Source organism: Orbicella franksi, chromosome 1, assembly GCF_964199315.1.
Source record: "Orbicella franksi chromosome 1, jaOrbFran1.1, whole genome shotgun sequence".
In the NCBI taxonomy this organism is placed as follows: Eukaryota; Metazoa; Cnidaria; class Anthozoa; order Scleractinia; family Merulinidae; genus Orbicella; species Orbicella franksi.
Window position 1 is genome coordinate 5148562 of NC_138145.1, and position 15000 is coordinate 5163561.

The 15000-nt window shown below is 43.9% G+C and overlaps 1 protein-coding gene and 1 non-coding gene across 2 annotated transcripts in view; both read left to right on the forward strand.

Moving 5' to 3' along the window:
• The first annotated feature begins 3683 nt into the window (after positions 1–3683).
• LOC145466408 (U2 spliceosomal RNA) lies at positions 3684–3866 on the forward strand. Its single transcript, XR_014041884.1, has one exon. It is a non-coding gene; the product is annotated as a U2 spliceosomal RNA (small nuclear RNA).
• Positions 3867–10339: 6473 nt separating this feature from the next.
• The window catches only part of LOC145486811 (uncharacterized), a 6292-nt gene continuing 1631 nt past the window's right edge, over positions 10340–15000 (forward strand). The window contains exon 1 of the mRNA XM_081465534.1: positions 10340–15000. This exon is cut by the window's right edge and continues 79 nt beyond it. Coding sequence (XP_081321660.1) covers positions 14315–15000 — 686 coding nt within the window. The 5' untranslated portion in view covers positions 10340–14314.

Here is a 15000-nt window from a genome sequence, read left to right on the forward strand (position 1 = left end):
ACCAAGCTGTTCTCACCATGGTCGAGCGGATTGGGGTGGATTTCGATCTACTCCCTGACCAGTGTCAAGAACTTTTATTCAAGGCTCACTCCCCCTCCCCCCAGCGGCTGCTCTGCGCTTCCCAGTGGGAACGGAGGTTCAACTGCTCATTTAATTGGGATAGATCCTGGGGTAACATGTACGGTGGTCTTAGAACAAACTGGGAATGTGACATCATGTGGCGGATCGCTCATGGCGTGGTCAAGACGCGGCATACCTAAAGTCCTGGAATCGACTGGCTGTGGGTGATCAGTGTGCGGGATGTGGCGAAAAAGAAACCATTTCCCAAGCTTTCAGCGCATGCCACCTAGTGTCCCCTTTGTGGAGGTCGGTGTCAAAACTGATAAATAAACTTTACGACACACCTATTTTATCAACCAACCCTTTAATTTTGTTGCGCCACGGACTCCCCTGTGGCAAATCATTTTATTTTTCTAACGAACTTAGGTCTTTGCTCATAAAACTTACTCTAAATGAATTGTGGGTCGCTCGGAATCTCGACGTTTGCGAGTCTAAACGACCCTCGGTTCAAACAATCATCTCCAAAATTAAAACGCATATCCGCCATCGCATCAATACCGCTCATCATATCGCACCTTGGCCTGATTTCCTCAAATCATGGACCCACCGCAACGTTCTGTGTTCCTATGTGAACCAAAAATTAATTATACATATTTAAGTACTACTTCTCTTCCTGTGCTGGGTCTCCTTAATCGCTGCACTGCACAGAAGTCTTTCTTTTTAACCCTTAACATACTTAGTGGACACACGTGTCCAGATAAATACAGCCTCACTTTCGGCAAGCTCCAAGTTCACTTTCTAGGGCCTGGAAGCTAAGAACCCATTTTGGGTAGACTTACACAAAGTGTTTTTCTAAAATATCAGAGATTTGGCCGAATTTGGGTTGATTTAAAGGAAATTTTCATGGTTTCTTTTGTTAACACATTGTATACGTGGGTGATTTAAAAATGGCCGCTGCTAGAAATGATGCTTCAATAAATTCTGACCCTGGAAGTCGTCGAAGTGGGTCAATATTTCATTTGTCGACGAAGACGAGTTGCCTTTGGCTTATTTAATGGAACACCGAGTCTCTGAGGACGAGTTTTTGGCAGATGAGTCGGAATCTAGCCAAGAGGAGTCTGATGAACAGGACACGGATGAGGAAATGGATAAGGATGTGGAGGAAAATGGCTGGTCTGAGGATATCAATCGAAGGGAAGATGTAGATTTTCAAGAGGTTGGAATAAATGTTGATTTTGAAAACCTTGGATCTTGCCTGCATTTGTTTTTGCTGTTGTTCACTGAAGAGGTATGGCAGTTGCTAGTTAAACAAACTAATTTATATGCAGGACAGAAAAGGGGCCCTGAAGAAAGTTCTGTCTGGTATCCGGTGACAAGAGATGAAATGAAGGCTTGGGCCAGCTTGTATCCAAACATGGGTTTAATCACCAAACCAAACCTTAGCTCATATTGGAGCACAGATCCAGCTCTTAGCTCTCCATTTTCCCTGCCATAATGACCAGGGATCGATTTTTCCAGATTTTGCAATGCTTTCATTTTGCAGACAACACCCAGGCACCCAGGGCTGACTCTGTGAGTTATAATAAATTATACAAGCTTCAGCCATTTCTGGACCTAGTAATACCAAGGTTTCAGCAAGTATATAAGCCTAACAGGCAGCTTGCCATTGACGAAACTTTGATAAAATTCAAAGGTAAAGTGCATTTTAGGCAGTTCATTCCAATCAAGCCGGGGAGATTTGGAATCAAAGCATTTACACTTGCTGAATCTACTAGTGGTTATTTGCTAAATAGCAAGATTTATACCGGTAGGGAAGATGATGGAGTCCAGAGAGACTTAGGTCGAAAAGCTGTCATGTCTGTGATTGAGCCATACCTAGACAGGGGATATTACGTCTTCATGGATAATTACTATACGTCAGTTACTTTGTTTGAGGAACTTGATGAAAGGAAAACCCTAGCATGTGGGACAGGTAGATCCAACAGGTCAGGCCTACCAAAAGCAATATGTGGTCTGAAAGAAAAGAAAGTCAAACAGCTAAAAAGGGGAGAGAGTTTGTTCAGGCAGAAAGGAAGTGTGACATGTGTGACATGGCGTGACTGAAAACCAGTGAGTGTTTTGGCCACCACTCCCACAAGTAAAACTGATCAAAGTGCTGTCCCGTGCTCTGTCAAGGTCTATGGAACTTGGGAAAAGAGGGACTTTGCTAGGCCAGGTGTGGATTTGTCAGACCAAAGGGTTGTTTCATATGCCCGACTTATGAGGGGAGTAGTCTGGTATTTCAAGGTTTTCTTTTACACGATTGAAGTGTGTATTTCAAACGCACACATCTTGCACTGTAAATCTCCTAATCATGCCAGCATTTCCAGTCTTGAGTTCAGAAAGTCAGTGCTTAAGGCATTAGTTGAAGGCAAATGCTTCAGGAGACACACAGGATTACATCAGATCCCTGTCACTATCCCTCACATTAGATTTAACCGTGATCATTTCCATCACCTCATAAGTCATGACACCAGATCTACCTGTAAGCTGCACATTCAACAAGTGAGGACCATATACACCCTGTGCTGTTTGTGGAGTTAGAATGTGTCCAGAACCTTGCTTCCAAAGATACCATACAGAACAAAACTATTACTTTGATGACAACCATTACAATGGTCCCAGACGACTGAAAGAGGGAGGAGGGAGGCCTCTTTAAAGGGGATGGAGATTGCTACGGAATTAACATGTTAGGGACAGTGGATGTGTCTTAAATGAATAAGTGAAATAGAACATGATATGGATTTAGATGATTGAGACTGACTAAAACTGTTTCTCTTGTCAGAATTTTCATATTTTTACCTTTTCATAGTCAGCCATGCAAGTACTGATTTCTCATCTTTTTATTAGAAAGACACTTTTAAAACCTTTCTTCTTTTCAATTCTAACTTGTAAAAGATCAGGTGTTGGAGAAACATGGATATAAATGCAATTTTTCTCTTCTTTACATATGATGTTTTATAATCTTCTGAAAATTAGTATAATTATGCAAATTATGCAGCTCATGGTGTCACATAATTTCATATATCCCATAATTTTGTAATCTTATATGAACAAGAATTTTATGTTCCTTATAAATATATATGGTTTTATGAGGTTTCTGTGTAATGTTTTTGCTTAGCATGCCTTAGAAGTCAGAGGACTTTATTCTCTTAAAATAACCCCACCCCCTCATAGTATGCAAAGGGTCAATGCAAAACTCGTAATGCAATTTTATTTTTCCTAGTTACACTGTGCTTGGTCTCCTTCATTGGTGCACTGCACAGTGGTTTTTACAGTTTTATTTTTCATCCCGCTAAACATAATCCCTAGCTCTCTATACATCATTTTACTTGTATTTACACATTCAATTATTTTCCCAAATTTCCACTGTGCTGGGTCTCCTTCATGGGTGTCCTGCACAGCGGTTTACTCTATTTATATTAATGTAGGGGGTCTGGGGCGAGAAAGGTCCCAGGCTCTTTTATTATTATCAGAATAGACATCATAAAACCTGTAATTTCGTATGATTTTAGGATGATTCCAATCACTGAACTTACCGTAATTCTCAATCAATGTAAATTAGAAATATCATGTTTGTACAAATAAACTTTGATTTCCAAAAAAAAACCTATCTGTTCTTATCAGCTTAATATCCTGATACGCTACTCATTGAGCAGCTCATAAATTAACTGATTTTTGGAACTGGGCTCTGGAAAAGAGGCTTGCCTCGTCCCAGCCACAGGTTGCCTCGGTATAGCACTACCTCCGAGTGCGGCCCACTTCCCCTCGGGGAAGAAACCTTCATTCAATCAAAGAACGAAATCAAAGAAAGCCTCCTCCTGACACTAATGTCTGGCGTTTTTCTCTGTCGGCAGGCACAGACTGAGGAGGGAAGCTACTGTAGAGCCACCTAGAAGTGAGGCTGCAGGTTCTAGCACGCCCACAAGGATATAGAGGTAAGGAGGTTTGCCTTTGGTGACCCCCGCGTCAAGAATGTTCATACTTGCCTGACGCGGGATTGCATGGCCGAAGGCCCTATCATTTTGGTACCCCTTTTGGTGTCCTTTAATTTTGGTAAGTTTCTCAGCTTTTTGGTGGTTTTTGTGGCTTTTCTAGCTATTTTCTGGGTGCCATCTTACCTTCGAGTCTTCTTGTTGATTTCTTGGTCACCCATCTAGCATTTGGTTAAGCCGGGTCGCCCATCCATTGGGGTCCTCGCCCATCTGGGCTTAACCTTACCTGATGCGGGCTTTTGAGCTTAGCAAGGCAAGTCTAGTGGGATTTGCTATTTAATCTGCTGCCATCACAAGCAGAATCAAGTACTGATTGACCTGCAAGACAGGAGGATTGGTAAGTTTTTACTTCTCGCATCTTTGCCGTGACCCTCCTAGGGACTTTATGCTGGTCTTCTGACCTAACCTAGGGTAAGCGGTTTCTTAGCCTCTTTCCTCCATTTTTTCTTCTTTCCTTGACTCCATTTTCGGCCGAGAGCTTAACCTTTTGCACTCAATTGTCCCAGTTTTCTGGCCATTACGTGTTTTTGCCTTTTGTTAAGCTCAGTCACCCATCCGGCTGGGCGGGCCTTCTTTGTTAACCTTGGTCACCCATCCAGCTTAACTTCTCATTTTTCTAAATTTGTGTGGCTTTTTTTTGAGTGGATGCTTTTGAATTCACTTTGCGCACTTCGCACTCTTCTGTGCCTTGTGTCTCTTGCTTTAATTTTATTGTAGCCAGGCTTGTCCTGTTGTCCAAATTTATCTTAGATTTATTGTGTGCTTCAATTTTGCTTGAGCGTTGCTTGTCTTTAAGCTTTCGCTCTTCCAAATTCTCCCATATTTATTGCTGTAATTTTATTGTAGCCAGGCAATAGTCCTGTCGTCCAAATTCTTTTTTCTTCCAATAGTATTTATTGTAGTCGGGTAAAATTCCTGTTAACGTATCTAAGTATTAATTAATTCTCCCTTATTTATTGCTATCCGCTGCGCTTAATTCTATTGTAGCCAGGCTAAAGTCCTGTGGTCCAAATTTATATCTTAACTTTTTGTAGTTTTATTACTTAAGTAATACTTTTGTAGCCGGGTAAATTCCCGTAGTTTTTCCCATTTATCCTCTTTCCCATGTGCACCTAATTTTATTGTAGCCAGGCAATAGTCCTGGTGTCTAAATTCGTTTCCTCTCATTAAATTTGCTGTTGTTGGTCCATCATGCGTGAACACTGCAAAACCGTCAACATTCATTGCGGCAAAAAGCTCCTGGGCAAATCCCGGGATGAAATCTTGACTGCCATCCTTCAAAAATTTCAAAATGTTGTGGCAGTCCAACAGAACCTTGATGTCATCCGCGTAACTTTCAGAGGAGGAGCAGGCCCTTGCTGCTCTGCATGAAAAGGGCGTGAGGCTTTTCGGCTTGTGCTGTAGGATGGACGGGGGTCCTCCCACCACTATCGTCCATCTCTTTGATTACCCGTATGAGGATCCTGCTGAGGACATCTCCGCCTTCTTAGCTGACTATGGTGTTGTTAAGGGTGTTTGTCACCAAAAGTATTTATGAAATGGTGACATTGCCACTGGCACGAGGCTCATTGACATTGTTTTGTCTCAAACTCCTAGAGTGGCTGTTATTAATGGCCCTACTTGTCGGGTTTGGTACCGTGGCCAACCCATTATGTGTAACATCTGTGCAACAATTGGGCATAAGTCGTTAAACCACCCATATAAGAATAAATGCCGCCTTTGCGAACAGGACGGTCATTTCGCTAGAAATTGGCCTAATCCTTGGGGCCTCAATGTTGCTTCTGACGTTTCTGGGGGTGATTCATCTGGCGCTCCCGCTAATGGTGGAGCTCAGGTGGCCCCCCCTGTGGGATGGTCTAAATTCTTCTGATACCACTGCTAATGGTGAGGTTCAGGCGGTTCCCCTGTGGGTGACCTAAATTCTTCTGGTGTTTCCACTAATGACGGGAGTCCCTCGGGAGATCAAAATTCTCCCAGTGCTCCTGCTAATGGTGAGGGCCCTTCAAGTGCCTAATTTTCCTCTGGTGCTCCTGCCAGCAGTGGGGCCCAATCGGGTTCTCACGAAGTTGCTGGCTCTTCCAGTTGTTTAGCTTCTCCTCGGGTCGCCCCTTCCGAGGGGTCTATTGACTCTTTGGTTGGTTCTCATCAGCCGGCCCCTGTTACTCAGCCTTGCTCTAGCCATTCGCTGCCTCCTCAGGAAGAGGTTGCTCCTCCCTCTCAACAAACTGATCCGGAGGAAGTTTTTGTGGACGCCTCAGACGGCTCTGACATTGAAGAATTTACTGAGGATGTGCCCTCGCTCTGTTCCTCTCAAGCTATCTCTGAGTTCTCTCAGAGCCAAAGTATTCTTAGTGGTGTCCAAAACGTTAAACAAAATGGTAGTATTACTGGCAACGTCGTAGTCTCTGATGTTGTTGAAGTCCTAGAATCTTCGGACTTTTATTCTTAAGCTGATGTTGACTCAATGGATCCATCTTTGGCATCGCTTAAACGCAGCAGGTCCAGAGAGCCCTCGTCCAAAAAGAAGTACAGGACTGTTTCTGCCTCCCCCCATAGTGGTGGGCGGCACCGTGGTCTGCCGATGGTTTTGCGAGATCGTCCCACTTAGGGCTGATCTCCATTCTTGACACTGTTTATTGTTCGTAGTTGATGTTTTTCTTCATTTACCGACTTGTTATTGCGTCTTTCTTAACTCTTAATACCAATGGGTTGCAGGACGCGAATAAGAGGATGGCACTGCTTCATTGGCTTAGCCATTTGTCTTTGGACTTCGCTTGCCTGCAGGAAACCCACGTCACTTAAATTCCCGAGAGCAATTCCTGGTTTTCTTCTTACAGTTTCCTGTCTGTTGTTTCCCCCGGCTCCTCGCACTCTTGTGGTTGTTATTTTCTTCCGGCCTAGATACTCATTGCTTAATTCTTGTACTGACTCGGATGGTCGTTTTGTTTTAGCTGAATTTCAAGATCGTGATGTGATTTTTCGTGTTGTCTATGTTTACGCCCCTAACCGGAATCTGGATAGGGATGCCTTTTTCAGTTTTGTCTCCTCCAAAGTTGATCCGTTGGTTGCCACCCTTGTTTGTGGGGATTTCAATGCTGTGTTTGACCGGTCCTTGGATAGGAGGGGTTCCAACGTTTTGGATTATTCCAGGGAAAGCAGTGCTTCCCTTCTTTCCCTTTTTGTGATTGTGGTGTGGTTGACATTTGGAGATCTCTTCATCCTGCTACATTTGCTTTCTCTTGGCTTAGGCCAGATGGCACACTGTCATCCAGGATTGACCTTCTCAGGTGTCCCTATTCATGGATACATCTCGTGCGGTCTCGTGACATGCTGGCTTGCCCTTATTCCAACCATTGCGCTGTTCTTCTCTCTGTTCCTATTCCGGAACCGACTCCTCGCGGCCCTGGCCGCTGGAAGCTCAACACTGCAATCCTTAAGGATGTTGGTTTCAGGTCTTCAGTCTCGGATTTCTGGGCTGGGTGGAAAAATATGACACACTTCTTTGATTCTCTACAATCTTGGTGGGATATGGGTAAAAATCATCTCAAGTGCCTAGCTATCAAAGCTGGTGCCTCAAAATCGAAAGAACGGAACTCAACTCGAATTTTAATGCAATCTCTGGCTCAACATTTAAAAGCTCAAATTGACAATGGAAGTGTGTCCCTTCTTAATGTTTGAGTCGACGCTGTCAACAATCGCGTCTCTTGACCATGCAGCGGCTGAGGGTGCCCGCATCAGATCTCGCACCCGTTTGGCCGAGGAAGGCAAAGCCTCCACCAGCTACTTTTTTCAGTCAGAGAAGAGAAATGGCATTGAGGAATGGTTTTCTGCCATGCAGAATCCTGACGGTTCTATCGTGGCTGATGTTCCTGGCATCTGTGATTCTTGGGTCTCTTTGTTCTGATTTATTCTGTGCCTGCCCTACCAACCCCGATGTCCAGAATCAGCTCCTAGATAATGTGTCTTCTTTCGTCCCTCCTTCGCAGGTGCCCCTTTGTGAGGGCCATCTTACTGTGGAGGAAACGCATAAGGCACTCTTAGGCTAGAGGAAAATCTCCAGGCTCGGATGGTCTCCCGGCCAAATTTTACCTGGCTTTCTGGGATATTTTGGGTTCTGACCTCGTCGAGGTTCTAAATGCCTCCTTTGACTCTGGTCTTCTTCCCTTTTCTCAACGGGCACGCTTATCTCCCTCATTTTCAAGAAGGGTGATCGACTATTGCATAAGAATTGGCACCCTGTTAGTCTCTTAAATGTGGACTATAAAATCTGTGCCAGAGCTCTCGCTGGAAGACTTCTAAGAATTATTCATCATGTCATGGCCTGTGATCAAACCTGCGGAGTCCCCCATCACTTCATCGGTGAGAACCTGGCCGTCCTCCGGGATGTGGTTCACTGTGCCAACGATGCAGATCTCCCACTTGCCATCTTGTCTTTGGACCAAGAGAAGGCTTTCGACCGCGTTGATTGGCCCTTCCTTCAGTCTACCCTCTCTCGAATGGGTTTTGGCCCATCTTTCATCAAGTGGGTGGTTTTGCTTTACTCTGACATTCGGAGCTCCATCCTCATCAACGGTTACACCTCTCGTTACTTTAAACCTTCTCGGGGAGTTAGACAGGGTTGCCCCCTGTCTCCTCTCCTCTATGTCCTGACAATGGAAGTCCTCGCAGTTAACATTCGGGCCCACCCGGCCATCATGGGCCTTGTGTTGCCTCCTGCTTCTGTGACTTTGCCAGTTTTATCTTTATATGCTGATGACACATCTGTCATTTCATCATCAGATGCTGCTACGGTGGCTGTATTTGACACGTGTGCCCTCTGAGGCCAGCACCAGAGCCAAACTAAATATGGAGAAGTGCAAAGGCCTTTGGCTGGTGCTTGGCATGATCGTGTGGATGCACCGGTGCCAATCGAATGGTCTTCCTCCAAGCTAAAAGTCCTGGGTGTTTTCATTGGGAATGGTAACATTGACACTGCTAACTGGCGCCCTAGAATTGAGGCCGTTGAGAACTGCCTTTCCTCGTGGCGTTGACAGTCCCTCTCATATAGCGGCAAAGCCCTTGTTACTAATGCTCTCGCTCTGTCAAGGATCTGGTATGTCGCCTCATTGGTGCATATGCCGCCCTGGGTCCTTGCTGAGCTCAACTCTATTATTTTCAAATTTTTCTGGAGTGGGAAGCGTGACGTTGTGGCTAGCAATGTAATAATCCATGACTGCTCCAGGGGTGGCTTTAACATGGTCTCTATTGCTCTTAAAGTTGATGCTCTCGGTGCAATGGATCCGCTGTTATCTGTGCTCCCCAAACAGCTGGTTCAGACCTTCTGGTTCTTTGACCATTTTGGTATAGACCCCATGAGTGTCTTTTTGGCGCCTTCGGCTTTCTCTCCTGCTGGGCTTCCTCCGTCTTATGCTGCCATGCTGAATGCGTGGAAAGCTCTGAATGGCTCAGCCTCTCCAAATGGCCTGGTTGTACGCTCTTTGGTCGAAAATGTAGACCTCCCGGCATCCTCCTTCTCTTACAAATCGTGCTACCAGTCGTGTCTCCTTAATCATCCTTGTTGGCCTCATGGTGTTACCAAATTCAGACCTTCCTTTGGTGACCTCGACTGGCCTTCAATCTGGAAATCTCTGTTTTTCTTGCCCTTGGACAGGCAAGTCATTGATCTGAATTGGAAAGTAGCTCATGGGGTTTTTTACACCGCTGAACGGTTATCCTCCTTTGGTTGTAACCTACCCACCAATTGTTTTTGCGGTTATCACATGGAGTACTTTGAACATCTGTTCTTTTCGTTTCCCCTCATCCAGAGTGGCATTGGCTTTGTTCAATCTCTGCTCTTTCGGGCCTCCCCCTTGGCTCTCTCCAGAACTGTGCGACACATGCTCTATGGTTTTAGCAGCGACGAGCTTCTTTGTGTTCCTTGGGTCTTCCCCTACTTATTGAATCTTTGTAAGTTTTTAGTCTGGTGTCAGCGGAACGACTATCACTTCCGCTCAGTACCACCCAGTGCTCTCAGGCTCCTGGCCTGTCTCAAGTCTAGGGCAAATTTCTATTTGCCTTTGTACTTCAAGCATTTCGTCTCCCAGCGTCGTCGTCACCTCTTCCATCGTCAATGGGGCACTAATGGCGTCGTTGGCATTGTCTCTGCCGGTTCCTTTAAACTGAGTTTTTGAGTGCCTGGTTTTATCTAGAACTTTTTGGTTTCTTTGTTTTTATTACACGTATTGAAGTCTTTGGTCTCTTTCCCTAGTCCTGGTTGCCTTTGTTGGATGTACTGAGCTAGTATTTTTTAACCAGTCTCGCTTTTACTGCATGGGTAATGTTTTAAACTGTCTATTGTCTTTTGTTTTTATGGTGGGGCGGGGTTTGACTCCCTGGCGTAGAGTGCGAGCCGGCCTCGTATGAGGGTGCTCCCACTCCTTGGCGGTACTTTTTCATCTATGCCTCTATGGTCGGTGGACATTGCACTGCGTCCATCGTACCGCCTCAAATACAAAAAAAACCTTACCTGACACGGGATTGTATGGCCGAAGACCCTATCATTTTGGTACCCCTTTTGTTGTCCTTCTTTAATTTTGGTAAGTTTGGCAGCTTTTTGCTGGTTTTTGTGGCTTTTCTAGCTATTTTCTGGGTGCCATCTTACCTTCGAGTCTTCTGGTTGATTTCTTGGTCACCCACCTAGCGTTTGGTTAAGCTGGGTCACCCATCCATTGGGGTCTTCGCCGATCTGGGCTTAACCTTTTTTCTTTTGCTTGGCTTTTTGCCTGGTGTTTATCATGCTGCCGCCGTTTTTCCTTAAACACACGGTGGACATTGGTCGGTTCCAGGCCTCTCAGTGACAGCATATTGACCACCATATCTCAAAGGGGGAAACCCTGGACCACCCTCCCAGGGGAGGGAAGGTCCGGTATCGCTTCTCAGCCTTTTGGCTAAGATCAAGTGTGGAATTACAGTGTTTTCCACGTGTTTTTTCCCATCCCAAAATGTAAGTGGTACGCGATCCAGCGGCCACTTTGCAAAATGGACATGACATGACCGCTTCAGAACATGCTATTGAGCATGATTTTTTGAGTACTCCTTTGCCTTCAGGCGTTTCTTGTTTTTCTTCGGGGCCGACAACTTCACCATCTGATGATAGTGTAACTCCTGTTGGGCCTTCAGGCCCGGAAACAGCTCCAGCGTCTCCAGCTGCCTTTGCTGATGTTGTCTGTGGATCTGAGAATTTCATCTTAACCGGTTGCCTATGTTCCTGACCCGCAGAATGATTTGCCAACTCAACCTCTATCTGTTTTTTTCAACCCGCGATCAAGGATCCCAGCTCAAGACGTTTTCTAGGCCTTACAAGCCTCTGGCTTAGATAGTACAAGTGTGACCCTCCATACGAAAACACGTCTTATGAAACATGGCAATTTGGGTGAAACTGGGTTTCAAAAGGGTTTCCAAAGGGTTTCAAACTCCCGAAACCGGGTTTCCAAAGGGTTTCTAAAGAGTTTCCAAAGGGTTTCCAAAGGGTTTCTAAAGATTTTCAAAGGGTTTCCAAAGCGTTCCCAAAGGGTTTCAAACTACTGAAACCGGGTTTCTAAAGGGTTTCCAAGGGGTTTCTAAAGAGTTTCTAAAGGGTTTCCAAAGGGTTTCTAAAGAGTTTCCAAAGGGTTTCCAAAGGGTTTCTAAAGAGTTTCAAAGGGTTTCCAAAACGTTTCCAAAGGGTTTGAAACTCTTTGAAACCCCTTGAAACCGAGTTTCTAAAGGGTTTCTAAAGACCTTTTAAAAGCGTTAGCAACGGCTTTCAAAAGAGTTACCAAAGGGTTTATTATTGTTTTTAAGGCAATCCAAACGGGTTTCCTATCCTATGAAAGCTTTGAAACCCCTTGACGAAACGTTGCATGTAAGACATGTAACGTAGTGTGATAGAGCGTCTTGAGTATTAGATTATACCTGCAACGTGTTCTTTCAGCTAAGTTTATTAATTTTGGTTATTAATTGTTTGCCAGTTAGCATGGGCTTAAAAACTTTTCCGTTTTGAAAAACGTACTGAGGTCGACACAATGAACTGTTCACTCATGCGAAAACCTTTCATCAAGTATTCACGGCCGTTGACTGCGACCGCATCACGTCACGATTAATTTATGGCACTGAAACGCTCCTCTGTTAAACTGACGAAACTGCTTGTTAGATGTTTAAATCTTCCTTGAAAATCGTTTTACGTTAACTTACCGTTCGTGACATTTTTGCATCCGTTATAATAACCTTACGTCCGTTTAAACGGCAAGCAAAAATTGAACGGAAGTTACGAAGAAGTGTTATTGTTCGAATGGCCACAGAGCATATCTAGTACTGGGATTACTGACACGGAACAACTGACAAACAGCTAATAACAGCGAACAAAGAATTTCGTACAAATATTGAACTTTCAGTTTGACAACTGTTAGACCTGTAATTCGACAAGACCGACCTAAATTCAAGTAATCACTTGCTCGCCTTGTATTAGTTTGTCGCATTTTTGACATCTAAAAATTAACGTACCTGAGCATATTCCATAATCAGCTACCAGCTTAACTTCTTTGCATAAAATATATTCCGATGGCAAAACACGAGAAGCCGATGCGACCATTTTGGTTTTCATGGTTTTTCAGATCTTTCAGTGTTCAAGCGTGTGTATGTTTTTGGCACGTGAGTGGTAACACAATACTGTAAGGTACTGTCACGGTTAAAAAGGTAAAAACTATTTCTCCGGTTCTATTTGGGATAAATCAATGATTCAAATGGTGAAATGCTCTCTGCTTATAAATAGGAAGTTTAATCAAGGGTTCTATGACGCGCCTTGCACTCTTAGCTAGTTTTTCTGCCAGCGAAAGTTTTTTCTTTCGGCGTCCATCCCGATAACTGGCTTCCTGTCTTCTGTAGCGTCACGGCTAGTTTGAAAAATAAATTTCTCTGGCTCTACTTGGGATAAATCAGTGATTCAAATGGTGAAATGTTCTCTGCTTATAAATAGGAAGTTTAATCAAGGGTTCTATGACGCGCTTTACACTCTTAGCTAGTTTTTCTGCCAGCGAAAGTTTTTTCTTTCCACGTCCATCCCGTTAACTGGCTTACTGTCTCCTGTAGCGTCACGGCTAGTAATGAAAAATAAACTTCTCTGGTTCTACTTGGGATGAATCAGTGATTCAAACGGTGAAATGCTCTCTCCTTAAAAATAGGAAGTTTAATCAAGGATTCTATGACGCGCTTTGCACTCTTAGCTAGTTTTTCTGCCAGCGAAAGTTTTTTCTTTCGGCATCCATCGCATCAACTGGCTTACTGTCTTCCGTAGCGTCACGGCTAGTAATGAAAAATAAATTTCTCCGCTTCTACTTGGGATAAATCAGTGATTCAAACGGTGAAATGCTCTCTGCTAATAGATAGGAAGTTTAACCAGGGGTTCTACAACACGCTTTGCACTCTTACTTAGTTTTTCTGCTGGCGAAAGTTTTTTCTTTTGGCGTCCATTCTGTCAACTCTTCTTGTCTTAGAAGCGTCACGGCTAGTAATGAAAAAAAAATTTCTCCGGTTCTATGTGGGATAAATCAATGATTCAAATGGTGAAATGCTCTCTGCCAAAAGATAGGAAGTTTAATCAGTGACATGCTCTCTATTTATAGATAGAAAGTTTATTGAAATTTTCTATCACGCGCTTTTGTAAAAAAGAAAGAAGTCGTGGACTCCTTTTGAGTTCTTTAAAACTGTCACCAATGAACTGACCCGCCTCCCAACAAATTAATGAATGGAACCGGCTCGTGCGAACATTTAACTTCTCAGCAACATGCTTGCTCTACTGTTAGCAAACTCTTGGAAAACAGCACTTCGCAATAAAATTCTTCACTAATAACTACAAATTTGCATCAAACTGACATGTTTTGCTTTTGTCGCATTTTTCTAGCCCTCTAGCTTTCCTGCTGAATGAATACTTTTTTGTTTTGTTTTTTACAATGCTGATTATTTTACATTGATTGCACAGTGTTTTCTAAAAACACAAAAGCCTGTGAAGTGGTGTTAACAAAAGTCAACTTGTTATGCAAGGATGTTTTGATTGTTTGAGTTTTTTCTTTCATCTCGTTATCATTGTTTGTCTATAAACGCGATCATCCAAGCGTGTGTATTTTCGCTATAAAAGTTAAACAACTCGACTGTTAGATAACCCACACCTGTATAGCTTAGTAGACAACAAACTCTTCGCAAACATCATGGGAAAAAACGACCAAGTTTTCATTCAGTGGGCTACAAAAGATAGATGGAATGGAGTGAAGCAGTATGTTAAAAGGAAAGATGTAAAGCCTTATGAAGAGCCGCTACGTTGCGGACAAGAGGTCAGACTGAAGTGGGCCAGCCGTTGGTATACAGTCATAATGTGCAAAGATTGGTCTCCTAAAAAGAGAAAAGGTAAGAAGACTCTTTACAACTTAACCTATTTCTTAATCCAAAAATTGTCCCCTGAAATGAATGTTCTTAGGATCTCACGTATCATTTCTGTATTGAATTCTACAGCCAGCTCAGATCCATCGACTGACGGGGTGGTCACTGACGAGGACATTCCACTTAGTGTTCAAGTACTCAGGTCGACAACTGGCGAAGCTGATCGTTATAAATATTTCCTGCAAAAGCAGAGCCGCATGCAAGAAAGTTGGGGCGAGCAGAGGAGAAAAAGAACTGCCACCACAAATCCAGCACCTGTCCAGCCAACAGAGAAGGAAACCTCCCTACTGAGAGCAGTCCCCACCTCGCCAGTGAAAACCAGCACAATGACTAAGGAAGTTCCAGTCGCAATGGTACCTGCATCACCGAGACGGGAAAAAACAGTTGAAAGAGAACTGCAGGAAGCCGAGAACTTAAAAGAGGAACTGAAAAAGGAAAAGGCCAGTGTCCAGAATAT